Raw genomic sequence first — 26,488 nt, forward strand, 5'->3', positions numbered from 1 at the left:
TAACTCATATCCCTTAAATAACAAATAGAGCCCAACTATATTATTAGAATGAGTGTGTGTATGTGTTTGTGTGCGTCTATGTCACAGCCTGTTTGCCTAAACAGATAAGACCAAAAAATACATAAATTCAGCTGCCTATTTCTGAACAAAGAGAAGGAAGCAACTAATATTAGAACCAAGTGCTTTTGACACTGTATGTATGTATAATCTCTATTTTCAACCAAAAACATTTCAGTTCTTCTCTCCTAGACATCATAATAAAGACTTTGCCAGACATATCCCTGTCAAGATTTGGATATGCTCTTCTTCCCTCCTGCAAGCCCAGAAATTTTGGTACAGCTGCCTGTAATTATTCATGCCATTAACAGTTGTGAACACATGAATAGCCAAACGGGAGTTTCAGGAATGTATTTTAACAATTATGACTATTCTAAAGATCTTATTAGTGTGCTTTTATATTCCAATTATAAACTTCAATCAATATTTTGTGGAAAAAATTAATTCCTATTCTCAGTACTGACTTCTAAGGCTTTCTAAAAGTTTGGAAACTATCATTGATAGTATTTAATTATAAATTATTTCCAGTGACTTATATTATTATAGGTCTTTCCAGTGTCTTGAATGCACAAAATAACTATACAATGACAGTTTTACACAGTCCATCTTCTTACATGTCCAAGACAAATCTACTTTTGAAGTCAAACACTCAGAATCCTCTCTTCATGCTATTTTGAAATGCATAACACATTATTAACTGTAGTCACCCTGTGGCGTAAGTACAAAACCCTGTGCCCTATGAAAATACACAATAATTACTTGTCAATTAAAAACACAGCTAAGTTAAAAACCTCCAGATTTTAAAGATAATGTATTACTTACCAAACCTGCTATGGGGGTGGACAGTCTATTGATCTTCTTAATGATGCCAGGTTTAAGTTTATTAATCAAACTGAAAGTAAACAAAGAAAGAACAAATGCAATTATGAACATGCCAATATGATCTCAGTGTTCATATGAAATAATAATTGCATCCCTCAATGTGTTCTTCTATGACACAAGCAAAGCAGAAGACAAAAATATGTCAATGAACTTTGGTGCACACAATGTCAAGTAGTATTACTGGATCATAAATACACACTTCTATACCAAAAGCTATCCTAAAAATTGGCTTCATACTGCTGGGCACTAGTGGCTTATATCTGTAATCCTAGATACTCAGGAGACTGATATCTATGGATCATGGTTCAAAACCAGCCCACACATGAATGTCCATGAGACTCTTCTCTCCAGTTAATTAACAAAAAAGCCAGAAGTAGAGTCGTGGCTCAAGTGATAGAGCACTAGCCTTGAGCAATAAAGCTCAAGGACAGTGCATAGGTCCTGAGTTCAAGTCTCAACACACACACACACACACACACACACACACACACACACTTCATCCTTATTAAAGAAAGCTTCTATTTAGTTCTGCTTCAAAAACCAGTTTAAGAGCCTCTTCAATATAGTTTAGTTTACTTGGGCCTCAGAATACATTTTCCTATTAATAATCTTTATTTTTTATCGAATAGATTGTTCTTTTAGCTTTGAAATCACATTAGTTTGCCTCATTTAGAGTATTCAGGGAAGCCAGGCACTGCTGGCTCATACTTGTAATCCCAGCTACTCTAGGAGGCTGAGATCTGAGGATTGTGGTTTCCTACCTAGGCAAGCAAGCCTTGGAGCTTTTATCTACAATTTGCTAGCAAAATAAAACTACAAGTAGAGCTGTGCCTCAGGTGGTAGAGGGCTAACCTTGAGGGAAAATCTAAGGGATAGTGCTCAGGCCCTGAATGGAAGCACCAGTACCAGCAAAAATTAAATGAGATAATTAAATTAAATTAAAAAATAAAAGATGCAAGAAACCCCATGCAAATAAGTAACTAGCTCTTATGAATGACTAGTTCAAGTCCATGACTTACTGCTTTGTTACCATAGCAGAATGACTAGGCAACAATTAAATGTACCAGAACTCCTTCAAGTCCAATAGTAAACAAATTTAATATGAGAGACAATAAAAAGAGTCTATGTTTCTGTACTCTAAAACACTGAAAAGAAAACCCCATTTTGACAGTCATACTTAAGAATACAATTTTGTTTCTACATCTAGATTATTACAGACCCAGTGCTTTGCTGTTCACTAACACAGTGCTAGGCCCACTAGTAATTTAATACTCTAATAATGTTTTTCTCTTAACGCTCATTTGGGTAATTAATCACTAACAGAAAATAATATCTTGAAACATGATTTTCCTATTCAATAATTCATCCACAAAATAAACAATTCTTTATTCTGTAACAAAGCTCCAAAAGGAAAGCAAATAAAGACAATTTTTTTTTTAAGGAAGCAAACATTCTAGTTTACTGGTCTCCTCTATATAAAATGTGCAACAGAAAAACATAACTGAAGTCTGTGGAATGTCACTCCGTCAACATTCCAGAGATTTCTATATACACTTGAGCTTGTTAAGAATTAAAAAAGACAAAAGTCTCAATTTAATAGACCACAGAATGTTGCTCAACAGGATTCAAAATTACAAAACAATGGCTTATGAAGATTTAGTCTGGCAAACAAAAGATGTTTTTTTCGATTTTTAAAGTCTGTTCACCAAGGGCTGGGAATATGGCCTAGTGGTAAAGTGCTCTCCTCGCATACATGAAGCCCTGGGTTCGATTCCTCAGCACCCCATATATAGAAAAAACCAGAAGTGGCGCTGTGGCTCAAGTGGTAGAATGCTAGCCTTGAGCAAAAAGAAGCCAGGGACAGTGCTCTGGCCCTGAGTTCAAGCCCCAGAACTGGCAAAAAAAAAAAAAAAACCACAAACAAACAATAAAGTCTGTTCAAGAAAAGAGTTTTAGACAACCTAGCATCAATCATAAAATCATCCCCTCAACTTTGGGGATAGGGGTAAGCCCCGGGCCTACCCTGGTAAGCCCAGGGCCTTATGCATGCTAGGCAAGTGAACTATCTCCAAGCTGTATGTTCAGGCCCAACCCCTTGCCCTGAAACATCCACCCACTGTAACTGTGACTCCTCATCTCTCACCTGTATTTCGGAAACCATATAGAAAGACAGTCTTTCTCCTTTAATGTTTACATTTCTAATCACTAGTTAATAAGTCCAAAAATAATGGAGCAGAGGGCTAAGAAATGATTATTTCTGCTGGGCAGAGGTGGTTCATGCCTGTAATACAAGCTATTCAGGGGGTTGAGATCTGAGGATCATGGTTCTCAAGATTCTTAACTCCAATTAACCACCAAAAAGATGGGAAGCAGAGGTGTGGCTCAAGTGGTAGAGCATCAGCATGAGCAAAAGGTCCTTCGTTCAAACCCTAGTACCAGCACAAAAAAGAAAGAAAATGAGGAAGAAGGGGGGTGGGGGAGGAGAGGAAGGAAGAGAGAGGGGAAGGGCGGGGGGAGACTATTTCTCGATGAACTAGCTACTTCTGTGAATGTATTATTATGGGTGACATCCCTGCCAATGACTGAAGCACCACCTAATAGGAACATAATTCAGGCAGAATCTAAATCATGAAATTAGTTGCAGCTGTTGACAACTAGCTTGCCAATAACTTTTTGATAGTAACTTTTATTTTTAAAAATCTGTTTTGGGAAGCTGGGAATGTGGCTTAGTGATAGAGTGGTTGCTTAGCAAAAGAAGCTCAGGGACAGTGCCCAGACCCTGAGTTCAAGCCCCAGGACTGGCAAGAAGAAAAAAAAAAAAAAAAAAGCTAATATGAGCTAGGGCAGTGTCTATTGCATTAAGGAAGTCTGGCAATCGTCATCCTGTTAGAGGAAGAGTGTTGTGAATTCCTGCTGCACCTGTGTGAGTCACTGGTGACTTGGGGCAGGTCACTCATTTTAGTTGTTTACATCACTTAGCATGTTTGTGTTTTAGGGCTAGCAGTTGCAGGAATCTCTTTTTTCATTCAGCTTAAAGAACGGGTAATAAAAAAGTTTCCTCACAATTAAGTCAGCCAGGGGAAATATGGGACAGGATAGAAGATGAAGGAAATACCATAGACGAATGGTAACCCCTGCTACCACCCCATGAGTTAGCAGACCTCCCTCATTGACAGGGTTTGCCAGGGCTATAACCTAGAAACAAAATAGACACATTCCATTTGTCTCTCGCCACTCGTGAACCCCCCTGTATGTGTGCAAACACGGAAATAACCACAAGGAAAAAAACAACGCTGTGAATTAACCCACAAACCACCCTCTAAAAAAAGATGAGTCATTAGAGGAAAAGGCTGGTTTCTTTTGTTACAATAGCCATAGGGTCTAAGCACTAGATAGCCCTGTGGTTAATAATGAATATAAAATCACATCATGAATATGAGCAAGTATTTTCATATACAATGAAAGGAAGAACTTTTAAGGCATTTCTTCTAGAGAGGAAAAGAAAAGGTTTTAGAAAATCTAAACTTGAAAATAAAATGAAGCTGGACCCCTGTGGATCACACCTGTAATCAACTACTCCAGAGGCAGAGAGCAGAGGGTTATGGTTTGAAGCCAGTCTGAACAGGAAAGTCCCCGCGACTCTTTCATCTCAATCACCAAAAAGCAGGAAGTAGATCTGTGGTTCAAGTGGTAGAGAGCTGCTAGCCTTGAGCAAAAAAAGTAAAAACAACTCAGGGATGGCACTCAGGCCCTGAGTTCAAGCCCCAGGACTGGCCACCCAAAAATAACAACAACAAAAAGATGACATTTAAATGTACCTAAAATAGTAGGAACAAAGTCTCATGTCAAATCATATACAAATGCCATCTATGGAAACACTTTCTTTTACAAAAAGAACTTGGCACAGTAAGTGTTCTTCAACTTGACCTAGTTCACTGGCTCTAGGCAAGAAGCAGATAACATAATCTTGAGATCCCTCCACCACAGCAACTAATATTAGACTAGCACAGAGCAGAGTTCTAACCCTACACCTCCGAAGCTTCCCTGAGGCCATTATGTGAACCCAGCTGTGGGCTTGCTTGGGACACTGGAGGTTTATTCTTTTATTGGAACATTACAACCAAAACAGCAAGTATCTAGTTAACTTGAGCTCTCCGACAATGCGACCCACAACAAGTGCCATAACCCCTCTCTTCCTCAGCTCATCAATGCTGTGACCTCCCCTAAGTTTGCCTGTCCAAATCCAAACCTCCAGAGCAATGGCATTAGAAGCAAACCATTTGAGAGATGATAAAGTCATTTAGTGCCCTGAGTTACACCATGTGCAGTGACAAGATGTCTGCCTAGGAAGAAAGTAGTCTCAGCTAGGCGCTGGTGGCTTATGCCAGTAATCCTAGTTACTCAGGAGGCTGAACGCTGAGGATCATGGTTGGAAGCCAGGCCTGACAGGAAAGTCCATAAGATTCTAATGTCCAATAAAGTACTAGAAAAGGCCAGACGTGGTGCTGTGGCTCAATTGGTAGAGCACTAGCTTTGAGCAACGTAGCTCAGGGACAGTGCCCAGGTCCAGAGTTCAAGCCTCAGGTCAAAAAAAAAAAAAAAAAAAGACTCATCAGACACTGACTTTAAGACATTCCTGAACTATGACAAGTATATTTCTACATACATGAGCTACCCAGTATCAGGTATTTTGTTTTCATTTCCTGGATGAACTAAAATATCCCTTGAGATCCCTACTTCTCCCTTGAGTTTTCTTCCACTCACACGCCCAAACATATTGCCTGCTCCCTTCAAATGGGCTGGGTTATATGCTAGGAAATCAGCTATATTCGTAGGCCTTTTCATCAGCAAATGTATCCTAATTATATATAACTTGGGTGTGACACTCAGGAAGCTCCATAAAGCTCAATGTGAAGTGTTGCCTGGATAAAAAGGTTCTTAGGAGTGCCAAACTTCTCTTTTTCCCCTGTCATCAGAAAGTTCCTCAGCTAGGGTACAAAATGGAGAGACCCCATTTCACTTCCCATTTCCAAAGATTTGCAAAAAGGAACAAGAGAGACATATGGAAGAACATACTGATGCACTGTATAATCTTTTTCATCTATAAATTATTTCATTAATCACACATATACATTTCTGTCAACCATTTTTTTTTTCAAATAGATGTCTCCCACACTAGCAAACTTTGACAGTCTCCTAGTCTTATTTCATTACATTTTATTTCCTTTGTGATACTAAGATTTGCAATCATGGCATTTCCATTGCTAAGCTTCCTTGCTCAGGTAAAGCACTACTACTACTTGAACCAAGCCTCCAACATTGCTAGCTGAGGAAAGTTACTGGATTCTAAGATCCCTGATCTAATGAGTAGATTCCTCTGATGGCATTTCTGGGAGTAGGTGAAAAGGAGGAGATGTAGGAAATAGGTCACTGGGGGTTTGTTATGGAAAGATCTATCTTGTTGCTTGTCCTTTTTTTCTCTAGGTTACCTGGACACTATCTTCTGTCACCATAATGGTCTGCCTCCCACAAGCCCTCAGCAATAGGGCACACAAACGTGGACTCCAAGCTCTGACTCAAGCCAGGCACTGGCAGCTTACGCCTATAATCCTAGCTACTCAGGAGGCTCAGCACTGGAGGAAGGTGATTTAAAGCCAGCACAAGCAGAACAGTCCATGAGACTCCATCATCAAGTAACCAGCAAAATGTCAGGTGGGAGTCAAGCCATGAGTAAGAAAGCAGACCAACAGTGCTAGGCTCAGGCCTAAGTTCAAGCCCTGATACTGGTATACACACAAAAAAGTACTGATTCATCATGCAAAGTAAACAATTCCTCCCTTTAAGTTGTTTTTCTCGGTATTTGTCATAAGAATCTGACTAATACAATGGGTGTTAGGTTAATATCTGCCATCCACCTACACATAAGCTTGCTCATCACTCCTCTTTGTAAGTTTCATAGTGCATCACTTTTTTTCCATGAGCTCTCATCTAATTTTCTGACTGTTGATAGCTGGTATATAAAAGTTCTCCAGGTAACTGGGTGGCTCACACCTGTAATCCTGAGCTACTCAGAAAGCTGAGATCTAAGTGTGATTTGAAGATAGCTTAGGCAGGAAAATCTGTGAGGCTCTTACCTCTGATTAGCTACCAAAAGAACAAGAAGTGGAAGTGTGGCTCAAGAGGTAGGGCTCTAGTCATGAACACCAAAGTTCAGGGACAGCGCCCAGGCCCTGAGTTCAAGCCCCAAGACTAGTGTGTGCATGCATGCACGCGCATATACACATACATACACATACACACACGTTATCAAGATTCTTTCATAGAAGGCATTTACTCTCACTTTAATCTGTGTAATACTGTTAGTATATTTGTACTTTTTTAGTATTCATTCCTCTCACTTAACTTTCTTCTCTTTTTCCATACAGAATTCCCACAGGCTTACAATCTCATAGCCAACAGTGTGTTCACAGCAAACATATGTTCGCTTGACAGCCTCTGCTACATATAAAACCTACTTCAGCACTAACTTCAGGCTAACCAACTCTGATAGAAATTGTTTCATCTTACACATTTAGCACATCAATCAGATCCTTTTATTTTTAGAAGACACTCACTGTCATTTACTTCTCAGAGGCCATATGACTGAAACCTGGCTCATTCTACTCTTCAAGATTTATATTTAGGGTGAGAAAACACTACTAAATTTACATAGAAGTGTGTGGAGCATACAAGTTTCTATGCTCAAGTTTGAGGTCACAATACAAAACAAAGCAAAAAACAACAACAAAAGAAAAACCCCTGCAGAACTTGGTATGAACCTGCAGAAGATGATTGTCACAATTGACGTGGCTTTTTAAGTTGATACTTGCCAAGCAGGCCTTCACCTTATTATACTTCTTTTTAAAAACAAAAATTATGTGCAAGGCTGGTGCTAGTAGTTCACACCTTCATCTTAGCTACTAGGGAGGCAGAGATTTGAAATCACAGTTCAAAGCTGAGAGACTCCAGCAAAAAGACAGAACTGGAACTATGGCTCAAAAGGTAGAGTGCCACCCATGAGCAAATAAGATGAGCAAGAGTAACAAGCTCTGGGCTTCAAGCTCCAGGAATGGCACATACAAAAAATGATGTCTTACTGGCCAGATGTGGTCATCCTAGCCATACTGATTCCTACTATAGTTCTAGCTACTCAGGAAGCTAAAACTGGGAGATTCATAGATTGTGGCCAAGCCCAGACAAAGACTTCACTGGGCACCACCTTAGCCAGTTAAAAGACCTAGATGGTGGTGTCTGTCATCCCAGACACGCAAATCGGAGGGTCAAGGTCTAGGCCCACATAAATTTCAAAAACAAAAACTAAAGCAAAAAGGGCCAGAACATGGCTCAAGTGACAGAGTGCCTACCTAGCAAGCTTAAGGCCCTGAGTTAAAATCCAAAATACTGCCAATAAATAAATAAATAAATAAAAGATGTAAAAAGGGGGGTGGGGAGGTGCCAACCAGAAAATATAATCATGAAGAAAAATAGTTCAAAGTTTTTCAGTCATCTATATGAACTTACATGCTGGCATCTTTCTTTACCTATCGCTAGGTAAGTTGCCAAGCAACATGGAAGCATCAGTTTATTTTCTTCATCCACAGGAAAGGACACCAATTTTCACTCATTTAAATTCTGAAAAAGTTATAATGGACCCTCTTAAAAGATTGTCTTGGCACGTTGAAGTATGTGAGAAACTCTCCATTTCCAGAAATTCAAAACCAGAAACTGTTCTGGGAAGATGGCCTTCCCCATGACACAAAAGCTGTGGAAAAGCTTTGGGCTTCTCTGGATCACTGCATAGAAGCTGCAGGGGCATACAATGTCCCTGGCACTGTGTGGAAGCCGCCAGCTCTGGCAAAACCACAGAGCTAGCAGCATGAAGAACATGTGACCAAGTTCTCTATGTTGTCCAAAGCTTTAAAACAGTCGTGTCCCGGGGGGGGGGGGGGAAGTAATATTTATCAAGTTTTTACTAAGTTTATCTTAAACAAAATATTGTGGAACTTTTAGGCAGTGTAATAGCCACAAAGCCACCAGAAAAAAAAGTAGATAGGACCTCTCACACCAGTTGGGGAACATTTGGCTCCACTCTTCCCAAATGGTAACCAAAAGAAAAAGATGCAGCAATAGTGTGAAAAACTTCTCATTAATGTCACAAAGTCACAAACTAGGAGCCAAGAACTGGTGGCCCATGCTTATTAACCCTAGCTATTCAGGGGGCTGAGATCTGAGGATCCTAGTTGGAAACAAACACAGGCAGGAAAGTCTATGATGCTCTCTCTTATCTCCGATGAACCAGCAAGAAGCCAATAGTAGAACTGTGGCTCATGTAGTAGCCAGCCTTGAGCAAGACTGCAAGGCCCTGAGTTTAAGCTCTTGTACAGGCACCAAAAAAGACAGGCAGGCAGGCAGGCCAACAGACAGACAGAGGCAGGGGGGAGGGAGAGAGAGGGAGGGAGGGTGGGAGAGAGGGAGGGAGGGAGGGAGGGAGGGAGGGAGGGAGGGAGGGAGGGAGGGAGGGAGGGAGGGAGGGAAGGAAAGAAAAGGAAGACCAGCACAAACTTCTAGTGTGTGGCCAATAAGGACAAAACAAAAACTTGGGACCATTCCAGAAAGAAGTATACACTGACTAACAAGTGACACATCCAGGCAGACTATCTTCAAATAAATCCCCTTACTTCATCGTGGAGTAAAGAATGTTTTCATCAGACTGTTTCTAAGACTGCCATTTTTAATGAGTAATTAGGAAATTACTGAGAGCCCTAGTTGGATATGCTTCAATCAAATATGTTTCATGAAAATAGGGTTCTTCTAGAACCCAGAGCAAAATGAGGCTCTGAATATTTATGGAATAGCCAATATATTATACTGCTATCTTGTGTGCTTATAACATGATCTCTATATGGAGCCTAGGCTGGCCTCAAACTCACAATCCTCCTGCCTCTGCCTGTCACATCCTGAGATTATAGGTATGCACCACACATGCAAAAAATTCTCTTAGATTATTTAAAATGCTTAGTAGAACAGTTCTCATGAACACTAAAGTCAGAGGATAGATTAACAAATACTCTTACTAAAATGTGCAGAAAATTACAATACAGGCTGAAATCAGCTTAACAAACTCCTTAATCCACTTATTCATTAAGAAAACAAAGGCTAGTTAAGACAAAGAAGAGCAGGTATTTGGGGATGAATAGTAAAAGAATCACTGGACTTCACCATGGGAGCATTCTTCAGATCCAACAATGAACACAAGTGAATGAAAGTAAAATCATTAGCACAAACATGCTACTTCAATCATCAAGTCAGGTTAAAAGTCAGTGAGTCTAGATACCTATGGTTCATACCTAATCCTAGAAAATCGGGCTGAGATTGGAGGATTGTGGTTCTAAGCCAACCTGGACAGATAAACCCTTGAAACTCCATCTCCAATTAACCAGTGAAAATGCAGACTGGATATGTGGCTCAAATGGTAGAGCGCCACTTTCAAAAAAAAAAAAAAAGAAGATGATAACACACATTGAGAACTCAAGACCAAGAGATCAAGGTCCAATATGGGTATCAAAAAAAAATGTAGTTTCTTTTCAATATATTAATGCTATAATTAGAGAAAGGATAGTTTTAATAAAATATGCATAATTTGGTACCCCAAAATAAACTACACATAAATAAACTATAATAAATAAATATAAACTATAAATACTGGAGACTGAACAGATTGAGGCTTGAGGCTTATGTAATAATGCACTAACACCAACCTAGCATTATTTCAATTGGGAAAGTGTACATGTGCACGCGCGTGTGTGTGCGTGTGTGTGTGTACTAATGCCTGAACTCAAAGCCTGGGCACTGTCCCTTAGCTTTTTCTCTCAATACTAGTAACCTACCCTTTGAGTAATGACTCTACTTCTGGCTTTTTGGTGGTGACTTTTGGAGATAAGAGTCTCATGGACCTTTCTTGCTGGCTTTGAACTGTGATCCTCGGATCTCAGCCTCCTGAGTGGCTAGGATTACAGGTGTGAGACACTGGCAACTGGATCAAGTGAAATAATCTGAAGAATCTAGTGTCCAGCGTTTGTGAATTAAAATGATTTTTGAAAACAGCTAATTCATCTCTAAGTATGCGTCCAAAAGTCTGCTGTCACCATTAATGTACAAATTATATGTTTACCTTGCACAGCTTTTGGTAAAAACTGGTATTTTTTATGGTTAGTTGGTTGTTTGAATCAACTTTGAATAGCTTTATTCATTTCCAATCACTCAGAGACCAGGCAGGTGCATAAATTACATTTATGCAATGGAAAAATAGGTGTCACTTATCAAAATGTTAATGGACTATTTATGGAGGCAATGGCCCCAAAAGTGGGATCCCTAAAATATCCTGAGCAACTGGAAATACTTAAGTCAAAATGTGACTTCTTTGAATAACTCATCCATTTGAGCCACATGCTCTTGTAAATCTAAAAAGAACTCGTGTCTCATGGTATTCCTGGCCCTTCTTCAAGTGCCTGTTTCCGTGTATAGGAGATGAAACCACATGAAATTGACATTGATGTGGATCACAAATGGCTGGATACCAGAAGTTCATATGGAACAAATTAAGGATACTATAAAACAAAGGAGATTGAGTGGTTTCCAACATAGTTGGTTTACATCCTAACATTAACTTACACATTTACAAAATTGAATACTTTATAAACACCTCAAAATATGTATTATTGAGCTCAGCATCTCTGTGAATTAGGCAACCACATACTCCCATCTTTACAGATAAGAAATTAAGGCTTAACATCAAGTCACTAGCTCTAATGTAAACAGATGTTAGGGTGCCCAAACATCCAAAAGTAATGAAGCAAAGGATCTAAGGCCTTTGACTAAATCTTTACTGCAAACAACATCTTTCCAAAAGGACAATCAAAGTAGCCAAGTAGCCAGTGCTCACGTGTACAGATTCCATAAATATCTATGCGATAAGTATCTAGATGGAGATTTTTAAGTGCTTTCAAAAATGTGGGTGGGTACTCAAGTACATTCTCATCATTTCTTTGCTCACTTCTGCAACCCATGCCTTCCTCCAAGATTTCGACTTAGAAGCCTTCCTGATGCTTGCCTTAAAGGTCACATCCATTGGGGTACCAAACAGTATACTAAACATATAGTATCAGCCTTATTATACCCTCCATCACGGAGCTAGTCTATTTTACTCATATTAACCATGGTCTAGAATGTGGTTTTCTATAATATCTATTAGTTGAATGAGTAGTCCATGACGCCAACTCATTTAAGTAATGACTCCACTTAAAGCTTGAAATAAAAATATGCTACTCCAGGGGGCAGGGAATATGGCCTAGTGGTAGTGTGCTTGCCTCATATACAAGAAGCCCTGGGTTCCATTCCTCACCACCACATCTGTAGAAAAGGCCAAAAGGGGCACTGTGGCTCAAGTGGTAGAGTGCTAGCCTTGAGCAAAAAGAAGCCAGGGACAGTGCTCAGGCCCTAAATTCAGGCCCCAGGACTGGCATGCATAAATAAATAAATAAATAAATAAATAAATAAATAAATAAATAAATAAATAGCTACTCCAATCATCACAACTTGTCAGTGGAAAAAAAAAAGATGCTTTCTATTGACTTCAAAACCAGGTAATTCTATGCACTGGACTAGCCAATGTAGGTTATAGATTGTGAAACACACATCCTGCTCCTCAACCATCCACTCCTACAGGCAAATTAAGCAATAATGGAAACTTTCCTGCTTACTAATTAAAAATAATTTATATTCCACCAACACTATCTTTAGATCCTGCAACTGATAGCCTCTTCCTACCATATCGTACTGTGGAGGTGTCAGCTTTCAGGGATCAAATCTCACTTGCAACCAAGGACCCATATCTGTGACTATGGAGGCCATGAGAACGAGGCAGAGGGAGGGGAAGGGAGGAACACATCCACTAACACCCCCACACTGCTCTGTTTTTAAATTATTTTGTAAATGCTTTAAATACTTACTCACACAACAGAATGCCATTTTCTAGGGAAGCTCGAAAGTCCTTTGTTTGAAAATTCTTCTTCGTTACTGCCTGAAAGACAGATTTGAATGTTAATTGGTTTCTTCACCAGGGATAGCTCAAGTCAAATTCAGCATCCAGTTAATTAATATGCATCAAATGTTTCCCTGATTTGCATATATCACCAAAAACTGTTCTTATGGGAAGTAATATACTATTCTACATTAAAATCCTTTTAGTATAATAAACACACGCACACAAAAAAGTGGTCTCCGTAATTATTTTATTTGATGATCAACAAAGGTCAGAAATGAAACTGAAGTTCCAACCTATTTTAGATTTAAAAGAAAATTATGATAAATCTACTAAAAGTAAATCAGAATAGTTTAAGATTTCCATCTTTAGTTTTGAAAGTTTCATTACAAAATGAGGTACAGAGGGATGATTCTCCTTAAACTTACTCATCAAGTGGCTCTACTATATAGACCTAAGAGGTATTTATTGAAACATTGCAAGGAAAAGACTTTCAAATCCTTGCACAAAGTAACAACAGGAATAAGGTAATTTTGTTTTGTGCCCATACTAGGGCTTGAACTCAGGGCCTGGGTGCTCTTCCTTAGGTTTTTCTCTCAAGACTAGTGCTCTAACACTTGATCCACAACTGCACTTCCAGCTTTTTACTGATTAAACGTAGATAAGAGTCTTATGGATGCTCATGCTTTGAACTACGATCCTCACATCTCAACCTCCTGAGTAGCTAGGATGAGCCACAGATGCTCAGCTTGAAAAAATATTTTAAACAATTCTCAGCTTAAGGCAGTTACATAGGCCAGGTCACCTCCAGTAATACTAGCCATGATCTCAGGAAAAATAACCAGAGTTGCTTTCTCGATGGTGGAGTGGCTGAACAGGAAAAAGGGTTGCAGCAGAAAAAGGGAAAGTCACAGTGGACAAAGCTGCTCCAAAAACAACTCCCGGGCCTGGGTCACCAGCTCCAGAGAACAGGAAAGCAACAGCAGTTCCACCCAACCCTCCCAGAGTCAAACCTTCTGAAATCCTGAATTGCAAAGTCACTGATCTGAAACCCCAGGACAGCTACGGAGGGGCATAGCTGCTGCTGGCCACATGGTCTACCTAAAGCTCAGAGTTCCATGTCTGTGTCTTTCCACAACACCCGACGGTGCTAGAACTAAATGCAGAAACTGTGAACTGACAAAACAATGGCTACTTTAGAATTCAAAGTTAGCAGGGTTGTGGTGGTGCAGTCTTCCAAGCCCAGCACTCAAGGGGCTGAAGCAGGGCAATCACTTGGGCTGAGATGTTCTATGTTGGTCTGAGCAACATACCAAGACTTTCTCTCCAAAAACATAAAGAAAGAAAGACACTATCACAGAATTAGTTATATAGAAAGAGAAAGGGAGAGATGACCAAAGTTAATTTTTCATAAGGTGTTCTCTAAGTAATGGACACAAACATGGGCCAGGAGATGACACACCAAAGAGCAGGAAGAAGAAAATCCTTTGCTATATGCAGCATTAACCACCGAAGCACTGCACCATGGCAGGAGATAAGCACATGGGTCTCTGTTATAACCATTACCTGGATACTAGGTGAAAAATAAATAATTTGAAAATGAAATAAGATTATTAACTAAAATTCAGATAGCCCTTTCATCAAGAAACTTATAGCCCAAGAGATAGAATGCTGTGTAAAGGCCCAGAAAAACATAGCAAGGTACAATGGTAGGTTCCTTGGGGAGTAGCCCTAAGTAGCTAGCCCACAGACCATCCCCAGATACCCCGCTTAACCCAAGCTCTAGAATGTGCCTCACCCTCAAATATCTGCTTTGCAAGACATCCTTTACCTCAAGGAAGAAATTGAGACACCAGGTTATAAAACTCTATTTAATTAGTTCTATCTTCTAAAATATCACAAAAATTACAGAGCAACTCAAAGCATAGTGAAGACAGAATGGTTTGGTTTTAATTAAATACTACTTTAAAATATGATGCCCATGGGGTTATATGAAAAAGTGCATCTTCTGAAAGAATTCATCTAGGACTTCTAATCTAAGTATTCATTTCATTTTTCAATAATGTTGGACCTTACTTCATTAGTAAGCTATTTAAGGTGTGATACCTTTTACATAATGGGGTTGTGAGTCATAAGAATTAAATAAATAGCGACCACATGTTTTCCACTGAAGTTATCAAAAGTCAACACACACAGGAGAGATCACTATGTGGTCATACAACCACACCTTGCATTCTGCACACATTTGTGTCTCTCTTACTTGCCCCTTTTTATATTTTCCTAATGCACTTGCATAAAATCAGTGACATCCGAAGTCATCTGAGAAACAATGCATTAGACAAGAAGACCAGGAACTTAACTCTGAATCCATCTCACATGATGTATCTTTGATTAGGTCACCTTGAATTCTTATTTTTAATGGCACTACTACTGGGACTTGAATTCAGGGACTCAACATTATCCCTTAGCTTTTTCATGCAAGGCCAATCCTCTAACCACTTAAACAAGATCTTCTCTTTTGGTTTTCTGGTGGTTAACTGGTGATAAGAATCTCATAGACTTTCCTGCCTGGGATGGCTTTTAACCTCAGTCCTCAGATGTCAGCATCTGGAATAGTTGGGATTACAGGCAGGAGCCACACTGGCTGTCTGCTGACTTTTAAAAGGGAAGAGAGATATACCCTCTCAACGTCACAGTACAAAAACAGTCTATGAAAAAAATTTGACTCCTTCTTTAAAAAAAAAAAAAAGAAGAAGAAGAAGAAAGAAAAATGGCTACAAAGACTAGTCTATGTGTTTCTTCCAGCCACAAATCCCCATATATGGAACTGCCATCCTTTTGGAAAAAAGCCATCAAGTGACAGGGCCTAGTGTGAGGCTCTAGGGTTCCATGCTTGCTGGAAAGTCATAATTAGTCTAATGGAGCAGGCAGAGGGCAAACCCAATGCCAGGGTACTTTCTTCACAAGCCCTCTGCTAAACCTGTCTGACCACCTGCAGCCTGGAGAAGCTCTCCACTAGAAGATTTTAGGGGCACACAATAACTACATATCCAAGCAGCCAGTGCCAAGTTCACCAACACACCACATCTTTCACTATGAAATGTAAAGATGGAATGAATAAATAGGAATTCAGTTCACACCCCTCATTGTTTGGTAAATGGCTTTATTTCAATCCTCTCACTGGATAAAATTTCCCACCGACAGAAGCAACAAGTTTCCCCATGCTCCATCCTTCCATTCCAATTCTGATCAGGTAGGTGATTCAAACGCCAAACATTCTGGAAACTTCCCAAGAGCCAATTCATATCAAACTAGTTATCAGCAAACCACCCACTAATGCAAGTCAGAAAGTACTGTCTCCTTAAAACTTTTCAGTTCCTTTAAAGCAACCATTTAAAAGGTGTCTAGAATCCCAAAAGGCATTTAATCATATTTTTGTTCAAATCACAGTACAAAAGCAGAGAGCCTATTTGAGTTTGTTTTATAAGACACAAGCTAAGAGCAATGTTTGCAGACAAAAACTAGGCTAAGCTTACAACTAATTTCAAACTGTCACACAATAATTGTCTAATCAGATCCTAGATTGTGATATTTAAAATACACAGTGTCTGTGCAGGAACGTCCATGCCTCCAGAGCAATGAGCTAAATAAACTTTTGTTGCCTATGGAAAAAATTAAAATAAAAAAAGTTCATAGTGTTATTGTGATGCCCATTTCCACATAAGTAATTAAATATATATTTTTTAATCATAAGGAACACTTAACACTAGAAAGCCCCATGGCACATAGGAACCACATTGTAAAGCAAGTCACAAAAGATAGGGATACCTTAGCCAAGCACCCATGGCTCACTCCTGTAATCCCAGCCACTCAGGAAGTTGAAATCTGAGGATCACGGTTCAAAGCCAGCTGGGACAGGAAAGTCCATGAGACTCTTATCTCCAATTAACCAGAAAAAAATCTGGAAATGAATCCATGGCTCAGGTGGTAGAGTTCCAACATCTGCCTTAACTTTCCATTCAGGAAGACTCTCCACAGGAAGAAACGGCAGGTTGTTATATAGCAAGTCTTGCTTTGCAGGCCATCTCTGAGTCAGTCAATGCATTGAGAAGTCCCCTCTTCCTTTCTTTCATTAAATTTCATCATACAAACAACCATTGCCTATCCGCCATGATGCGATAAAGCAGGCCTACCTTTGAGACTGAATTCATCAAAACATCAATATCATTATGTATTATGCACTAACTCGGTTAAAGCTTATGGGTTACACATGCCAAAAATACAGATGCAAAGAGTATGGCTCATAGCAAACATATTCGCTAACCACATACTTTAAATCCAACAAGCACCGATCTCCTCTCTTTTTCCCCCAGAGCAAAATTACCATAAAGGTACTATGTGATGCTAGAAAAACAAATTCTTCCCAAAAGGAACAGGCTGTCCCTTGTCACACTATTTTCCTAGTGTTCCACCCCCACCCCCAAAAAGTACCTGGAATCAGAAAAGCTGCAGGAGGAGATGCAGGCAGGCTGCTGGAACAATGAAGGTCAACCTCATAAATTGTCCAACTCCTAAATCCCTGAACAATCCCAGACTCCAGATTATGATGGTCTATACCTTGTCTGCCTTGAGTGGTAGAAGAGCATCCCCCATTTATACACAAGGAAACTGAGTCACAGGAAGGTCACTCAAGCTGAGACCTAGGGCAGTGAGCACCAGGTGAGTATCTGTGGAGTGTCAGCCCTGCCTCCGCCTTCCAGGCCTCAGCACCTGTCCACACCACGTACTCTCAAGGGCAGGCCAATCTTACCTAACTTCTCATTGGCTGAAATAAGGTTTACACGTGCTCACTGCTTCCACTAAATGCCAGTGTGAATCTGTGCACTCACCAGGAAGCCCTGGAGACTGAGGCACAAGTGTGTGTGAAGGGGCTGACTGGTTGGGTTGCAGGTGGGAGGAGGAATTTGTCCTAGTGCCTGAAATGGCTTTATTGGAATAACCTGTTCCTACGCAGTAACCAACTCAGATTACCATTGTCAGTAGCTCAAGAATAAAAATGTTTCAAACCAGGTGCCGGTGGCTCAGGTCTGTAATTCTTGCTACTCAGGAGGCTGAGATCGGTGGCTCACAGTTCAGAGCCAGCCTAGGCAGGAAAAGCCTCCAATGAACTACCAGAAAACTGGAAGTGGAACTGTGTTTCAAAGTGGTAGAGCACTCGCCTTGAGAGACAAAGCTCAGGGACAGAGAGCCTGGGCCCTAAGTTCAAGCCCCACTGACACACAAAAAAAAGTAGCTAGGCAATGAGAGCAATGGTCCCCCTCCCCTCCCATACAGCGTTCTGCATCCCTCACCATGGCCTTAAGCAGTAGCGCATGCAAGCATCACACCATGGCCCACTGTCCTTACATGACTGGCATGTGAACAGCAAGCCAAATGGACCCCAGAGGTGTGCACTGAAATGGCCATCCAGTCAGAGGGGCTGATGCAGAGAGCGCTCATGCAGTCTTTGTGGACTGCTGATTGGATCTGGGGACTGAGAGGGCCTATGGGCTGGCCAATTATCTTGAGAGACACACAGCTCTCTCCTAATACACCTTATTAACCTCTACATGACGCTCCCCAGGTGGTTCCCTCCCTTGGGAGCCCTTCCATCTAGCAGGAGCACTGCTTACCTTTCTCTTCAATAAATCTTTGTGTGTTTTTTTTTTATTGCTATCTCCCTGCTGTGTCTATGGACTCATTCTTTCAGACCATAGAGACAAAGGATCTGATCCAGATAGGACAATTTCTCAGTATCACTGAGGGGAAACCTTTCAAACATTGAGTTGCTACGTGACAGTATCCCTGAGTAGTGGCCATGTGGTTCCAGTTAAATGATCTGACTTCATTTTCACTGAGAAGAAATGAAGGAAGCCTTCATTCAAAGTCAGTTAACAACCTACTATGCAACCTCTGGCAAGGTAGGAGGCACTAGGAATGTGAAAAGGCAAGAGGAAGCAATTTTGGCAATTTCTCTCCCAAAGTTTTGCAATGAGTGATAGAAATGGCATTTTTAAGCCTGGGCATCTCGGTGAGATTGTGAACTCTTGGCCATGTCCCGTATTATGATGTTGGTTGACTGAGAATGTATATTCAGCAAATTGCATAGCTTGCAGGGACATTCTTAAGATCTGGCATTGTACTGCATAATAATCTGGAATATTCTCGGGCAATGTCTGCCAATACTAATATCATTTGATAGCAAAACCAAAGCCAACTTCTGGCCTTCCAAGTTTGTGGTAATCAGAATTGCCTAGATCACTGAATTCGAAATGGAATCCAAAAGTCACACAGTGGTCAAAAGTCTAAGTATTTTTTCCTAGGCCACTGGCCTCCTTAAGACCTTTATCCAAGAATAGCTAGTGTCAGTTTCAACCTCCCAGGGTGCTCTCTTTGGAAAAGGCCCCCAAGTCCATACTACCAGGAGGCAGGGGGCAAAACAGCACAATACGGAGCCCTATGCAGTATCCCCAAGAAATTTTATAAATGCTCAAACGTCTTAGTCATCAACAGACCAAATGTCAAGTATGCCGACATTTTGAAGGCATAGCAAAGAGTTCAGTTTAAACCATTCCTAATCCAGCAAAAATCCACTGACATGTACCATAACCAATGTTTAGTTTGTAGTTGGATTATTTTTTTGTGATGGTACTTGGTTTTGAACTCAGAGCTTCATGCTTGCTAGGCAGGCACTCTACCACTTGAGCCATGCCTCTAACCCAGCCTTTTCTGGTTATCTCAGAGATGAAGTAGAGCAAACTTTTCTGCCCAGGCTGATCTCAAAGTGCAATCCCCCAGATCTCAGACTTCTCAATTGCTAGGATTGCTGGTGTGAGCAATGGGTATCCTTCTGACATTATATTTCTAAGCCACAATTATTAACAATCCCAGTGTAAAACAACTGGAAAAGAATTTAAAGGAAAAGGAAGAAATATTTGCTCCAGAGTTGATGGTACTTGTGCAAGATTTTTGTCAAGATATAAAGTTCCAAGAGAAGCTGGACACTAGAAGCCCACTTCTGTAATCCTAGCTACTCAGGAGGCTGAGATATGAGGACAGTGGCTCAAAGTCAGCCTGGGCAGCAAAGTCCATGAGACTCTTTTTTTTTTTTTTTTTTTTTGGCCAGTCCTGGGCCTTGGACTCAGGGCCTGAGCACTGTCCCTGGCTTCCTTTTTGCTCAAGGCTAGCACTCTGCCACTTGAGCCACAGCGCCACTTCTGGCCGTTTTCTGTATATGTGGTGCTGGGGAATCGAACCCAGGGCCTCATGTATACGAGGCAAGCTCTCTCGCCACTAGGCCATATCCCCAGCCCCTCCATGAGACTCTTATTTCCAATAAACTACCCAAACATCCAGAAGTGGAGCTGTGGCTCAAGCGGTAGACTGTGAGCCTTGAACAAAAGAAGCCACAGACAGCACCAAGGCCCCAAGTTCAAACCCCAGGACCAGCACCAAAACAAAGAACAAAATTCCAAGACAATATCAACCCTGTTAGCAGCTAAGTAAGGTGACTATGGAACAGCACAGGCAAAAACATACTCCTTTCACAACTATCTCGTTTTGTTAATAATTAAAGCACCTACTTCTAAAGAAGCACATTCTGTCTTATCAATATAGGCTCCTACTTCCAGTTTATATCAGTGCAGACAATAAAGAGAAAATCCCAAGAGGAAAAAAAAGTCTAGCAAAAGCCTAATCTGGCACATAAATTAGAATTTTTTCTACATGAAGAAGTTTTAAAATGACTCGCACACAAGTTCTAAGTGGATATGAACATCATTATCAGGATATTTTAAATATAGTTCAAATGTTTAATGTAATCATGGGTTCTCAAGAGTGAAAAGATGTTATTTTTTTTGCAGAAATGTCTCACACATACACATTAGCAAGTCTCAACAATTACCTGCTTAGCTACCCGTGAATTACTGTGAGAATCAGCACTGTGGGAAATACTCATTTTAAAAACCTTGTTACAAATGATAGTTACAACTTATTTTATATGAACTTCAAATTGATAGTTATACTCTTGGTGTATATGAAACAGTTTACTACCCAGTGTAAGTTTAGTATTAAGAGATGGTGTTCAAGCTAGACACCAGTGGCTCGCACCTGTAATCCTAGCTACTCTGGAGGCTGAAATCTGAGGATCACAATTCAAAGCCAGCCTAGGCAGGAAAGCCCATGAGACTCTTATCTCCAATTAACTACCAAAAATAAATAAATAAATAAAAGCCAAGAGTTGAGCTCAAATAGTAAAGCTCTAGCTATGAGTGAAAGGAGCTCAGGGACAGTGCTCAGACCCTGAGTACAAGCTCCAGGACTAGGAAAAGAGAGAGAGAGAGAGAGAGAGTTCAGATGCCCTGATATACAGAAATTACATCTCCATTTTTTGTGCATTTCTGCTACAACTCAACAATGCAGCCTTTCTGGAATCTACTATCCACTTTCCTTCAACAAGCAATTTCTAGGGAGAGACAATTCTATTCCTATCACAAAGCCAATGAAATGAAAACACTATCTCCACACGACACAGTGTATCAGTGTGTTCACCATACCACCATCCCAAGTTAGCCAAGAAGTGAGAACAAGACACTGTCTACCAACTAATGATTGAATCAACAGAATACAGTCCTGGGCTAGGGAGCACCTGGCCTGCGGCCCATGTAAGACCTTTGAAGTCATTTGGTATCTGACAGTTCAGCCAGCTGCCCACAGCTATCTGCATGTATGGATAAGTGTATGGCCTACATGAGCTTTATCTATCAGAAAAAAAGTTCCCCAACTCTGGACTCAAAACATGGAATGTTATTCAGCAATTTAAAAGGGAATAAAGGACTGCTACATGCTACAAGAATGAACCTTGAAACCTAGCTAAGTGAGAGAAACCACATACAGAAGGTCAAATATCATATAATATCCCATGTATACCAAATGTTCAGAACAGGCAAATCCAGGGAAGGAAAGCATAGATTAGTCTTTGTCAGGGCATAAGGGAAGGGGAGGATGAGGGGTCTGCTAAACTCTTAGCAGAGTTTCTCTTAGGGTAAAGAACACATTCTGAAATAGGGTAGCTAAACACTTCTGTGAACATATGCAAAACCAATTACTTTTTTAAAATGAGTTAAATGGTATGTGATTTAGGCCTCAACAAATCTGTTCTTTTAAAAACTAATTGAAGCCGGGCACTGGTGGCTCATGCCTGTAATCCTAACTACTCAGGAGGCTGAGATCTGAGGACTGAGGTTCAGCACCAGGTCAGGAAGGAAAGTCCATGAGATTCTCATTTTTCTAATTAAACAGACACACACACACACACACAATGAAGTAGAGTTAGAGTAGTGGTCAAGTGGCAGAGCCCTGAGCAAAACACTAAGGGAAAAAACTCAGAGCCTGAGTTCAAGCCCCCGTACCATAAATATATAAATAAATACCCCATGCCAAGGAATGATTTGACTTCTACTTATTAGAATCACTTATTTGGAGATTAATGATATTGAAACCCTTAAAATTATTTTTAAACATGATTTGGGCATTTTATGACATAGTCAAGAAAATGGGGGGAAAGAAAGAAAAACCCTAACTGCCCTTCAAAATAGCAAAGGCAAGACAGGTTGTTTCCATAACAATGAATTTTCTTCCGAATGGATATAGATATTGGTATATGTACTATCTCCTCACTCTTCTTCATGAGCTTCCCATCCCCACTGACCTGAGCTCCGAAGAACCGATTCCAAGGCACAGACATGTTTTGTTTGGCACCAGGCTGGAGTTGGGAAATACCAAACATGGATGCGGCTCCTCCTGGCTTCTCTTTCAAAAGAAACAATATGGGTGGCAGAGCATGGCAGTATTACCTCTTAGACACACACATGCACACACGTGTATGTGTGTGCGCACACACATACACATACACACACACACCCTGAAGTAATGACTGCTAATCAGAAAGCAACCCTCTCAGAGGGTGACCCTCGCTGACTGCTGCCCTTGCTCACCACCTGTCCTTCACAGCAGGCATGTCAGTTTGTCAGTTGGAAAACATGTTTCCTCAAGGCCTACTGTGGCTGATCCTGTTTGTTTTTTTTTTTAAAAAAGGATCCACTGGTCAAGTCCAAAGTGAGTATGGGGGAAGAGCTATTTGTGGAGTGTGCAGCAAATATTACCACAGGTACAGACCTGAGATCCTGATATAAACACCTGGATGGACCTCGGTGTCCACATTCCCCAGAAGCGCCCTTACTGAATCTCTTAATGGTCACCACTGGGTAAAAAGAATGAGAGAGGGGCTGGGAAGGTGGCTTAGTGGTAGAGTGTTGGCCTAGCATGTATGAAGCCCTGGGTTCGATCCCTCAGTACCACATAAACAGAAAAGGCTAGAAATGGCACTGTGGCTCAAGTTGTAAAATACTAGCCTTGAGCAAAAGAAGCCCAGGGATAGGGCTCAATCCCTGAGTTCAAGCCCCAAGACTGGCAAGTTAAAAATAAATAAAAGAATGAGAGACCTGTAACACTCAGATCAGACTCAACCAGTAAATGCTGGAGTTTGTATAGGTATCTAGGGTTCCTAGGAGACTTGTTTTCTTATAAGAAAATATTTTTTTGTTCAAATTGTCACTTCATCCCTGACCTTCACAGCTTTAAATGCCCTTGATTCTCTGGAAGTCAAACAAAGTGAAATCAGCTTCTGTTCTCTGCTGCCACCTGCTGGCACGTTCTTGGTACTGAGGAGATCTAAACTGCAGCCTTGGGACCAATGGTCCACCCCTGCACTCTCCTATTTTTAATGGTTAGATCCAGGCACACACAAGACTATAACAAGCACACCTCATCCTAAAGTTTGAATAAACACATTATCATATTATTTTATGTGATGAAAAAGAAAAATATGGTTACATAATACCACAAGTCCATCACTACCCTTATTAAATCTGAAAGAGTGGATTTGTTTCTAGAAAACTGGTTTGGGAATATTCAATAGATCTTGAGACCTTTTGTGGAAAAAGTTTGCATATTAAAGTGTACTGTCTATTTAATTGTAGAATTTGGACCTGCAGAGGGACAATTTTCCTTGCTTAAAATAATTCCAAAATGAAGCAGGTAGAAGAGGAGGAATGGGGAGGAGGAGGAGAAGCCAAAGGAGGGGGGAAGAGGAGAAGAAGGAGGAGGAGAAGCAGGAGGGGGGAGGAGGAGGAAATGATATGTATCTGGAAAGTGAAAGTCTTATGCAGAAAATGTTCAGAGGCCAAACATAAAAACTTCTAAGATTCCTCTCATGATCTTTCTCACCCATCACTACCCCAGGGAGCTCATTAATATGCGGCCCTGAGGCTTATGACAAAGGCTCTGCCCCCTAAGCCTACAACTACATTCTATCAGAGGGGAGTCCATTATGGGTAGATAGCCAATCCTAACCAATGGAACATCCCTGTCCATAGGTTTGGGCAAAACTGGGCAGGGTCCACAACAGGAGGAAGCTGGGTGTGGAAGGCAGAAGGTCATGGGTTAATCTGGATGATTGCTTCATGCTCCTTGAAACTGTGAAGTCTGCCCTGCCCACCACTCCCTCCTTCACAAGCTTCCAGAGCTCTCCTCCACAGAGCACTCCCTCCCATAGCCCAAATCTTGCTCACTGAACTACACTCCAAGCAAGCACCAGTGTGGCTCTGAGCCTTCCCTAGAGGCCGCTCTCCAGCTTCACCTCTACTCTGAGCATTTCTGCAGTGGTCTTACCTCAACTCAAACACAACACAGAAAACAGTCCCCAGCCTCTCGCTCAACACAGAACCACCACCTCTCTTCTCTGTTGAAGTCATAACAATCTCCCAATTGCCCACACCCAAACTGTGAGAGGAAAGCTTCTCTGGCAGATTTGGTGCTCCCATAACCCCACTGCCACACATGGATAGACCTTCATCTCCCTCTCTGCTCTGCATTTCAATGTCTGCCTTGCTTTCCTAAAAGTTAAAACAGTCTTGGTCATAAAACCACTGTTCACAATCTTCCAAAAGTCTCTGGAGCCTAAGGAGTAGGGCTTTCCCATCCACCTGCAGGATTCAACCTAAACACAGGAACTCAGTAACCGCAACACCTTCATTCCTCCCATTCAACAATTCCCATTCCTTTTCTCTACTGTCTTCCAAACACTGCTGCCCTAATAGTCCTTCCTCCTGCACCTCCCTGGGACTGGCTTTCACCATTTTCCCTAATCACCCTTATTTGATCATCCCTCTTCTGCTCTAAACTGAAACTTTTCTGAGGCCAAGAAACTCTGTAAACTTTTTATGAAATTTCTCTGACTCTGTGTGTGTGTGCATGGCACACACGTGAGTGCATGCCCATGCCAGTCCTGGGGCTTGAACTCAAGGCCTGGGTGCTGCCCCTGAGCTTTATTGCTCAGGATTAATGCTCTACCACTTGAGCCAAACCTCTACTGCTGGCTTTGCCATATTAGAGATAAGAGTCTCATGGTCTTTCCTGCCCAAATTGGCTTTGAACCATGACCTCGGATCTCAGCCTCCTATGTAGCTAGGATTACAACCATGAACCACTGGCATTCAGCATCTTCCCACTTTTTCCTTCTGGATAATAAGTAATGTGGTTCTTTTTTTGTTTAACACAAGTTTTTCTAAATGCAAAAAAAAACAAATTTTTTTTTAGAAAACACCTACTTCCCAATAGATACAGACTTCAACTCAGATTCAGGGATTAAAGAGCACACACAATTCAAATAGACTTTTGAAGCCAGACATAGTAGAACCTGTAGAGTGACACTTGTGACTCCAGCTAGTACAGAACTGGCTTAGTGCAAGGTGGGAGTGAGCACTACCCCCAAAAATAATCTCAACAAAAAGGGCTGGAGACATCACTCAAGTGGTAGAGGGCTTGCGAGCAAGCACAAGCCTCTGAGTTCAAACCCCAGTATCATCCTCCCCGTGAAAGTGTTTTGACCCTATAGAAAAGAAAGCAAGTACAGTGAACTGGAGCAGATAAAAGAACTGTGTGACAGCCACAGAAAGAATCTAGAAAGGCAGTCAGGTGGAAACGTGAACTGCCTCTCCACCTCTCTGCCTGTTCACCCTTGCTCCTAGCCACAACTCCGGAAACAAGAGTCCTGGAACAGACAGATGGTGCCTACACTGGGGGGCGGGGGAAGGAGGGACACCCCGAGAGCTTGAGGCAAGAAAGCAAAGACTAACCAACACCTGCAGGGGAGAAGGAAGGACCCCAAACCAGTGCAAACTAATACTTCCCTCCACATCACACAATAATGCAAATTAGCCCACACCCTGGACCAGAGAGTGAGGCAGAAGACAGGAAAGCTGGAAAGCTGGAGGAACAGAACAGATTCCATGAAGGTAGGTGGGCCAGGCAGCCCGGAGCCCCATGAAATAATCATGGCCCAGCCCGAAGCAAAGCCAGATGGCAGACACA

The 26,488-nt window shown here is 41.2% G+C and overlaps 1 protein-coding gene across 5 annotated transcripts in view; it reads right to left on the reverse strand.

Annotated features, from left to right (window-relative positions):
• The window catches only part of Lmo7 (LIM domain 7), a 178,446-nt gene that overhangs the window by 114,340 nt on the left and 37,618 nt on the right, over positions 1 to 26,488 (reverse strand). For all 5 annotated transcript variants that reach the window (XM_048341230.1, XM_048341229.1, XM_048341232.1 and 2 more), the window contains exons 2-3: positions 12,987 to 13,057; positions 880 to 949 (exon numbers count right to left, since the gene is read on the reverse strand). In XM_048341230.1, the coding sequence (XP_048197187.1) occupies positions 880 to 949; positions 12,987 to 13,057 (141 nt within the window). The remainder of the gene's footprint in view (positions 1 to 879; positions 950 to 12,986; positions 13,058 to 26,488) is intronic.

Source organism: Perognathus longimembris, chromosome 3, assembly GCF_023159225.1.
Source record: "Perognathus longimembris pacificus isolate PPM17 chromosome 3, ASM2315922v1, whole genome shotgun sequence".
NCBI classification, from domain to species: domain Eukaryota; kingdom Metazoa; phylum Chordata; class Mammalia; order Rodentia; family Heteromyidae; genus Perognathus; species Perognathus longimembris.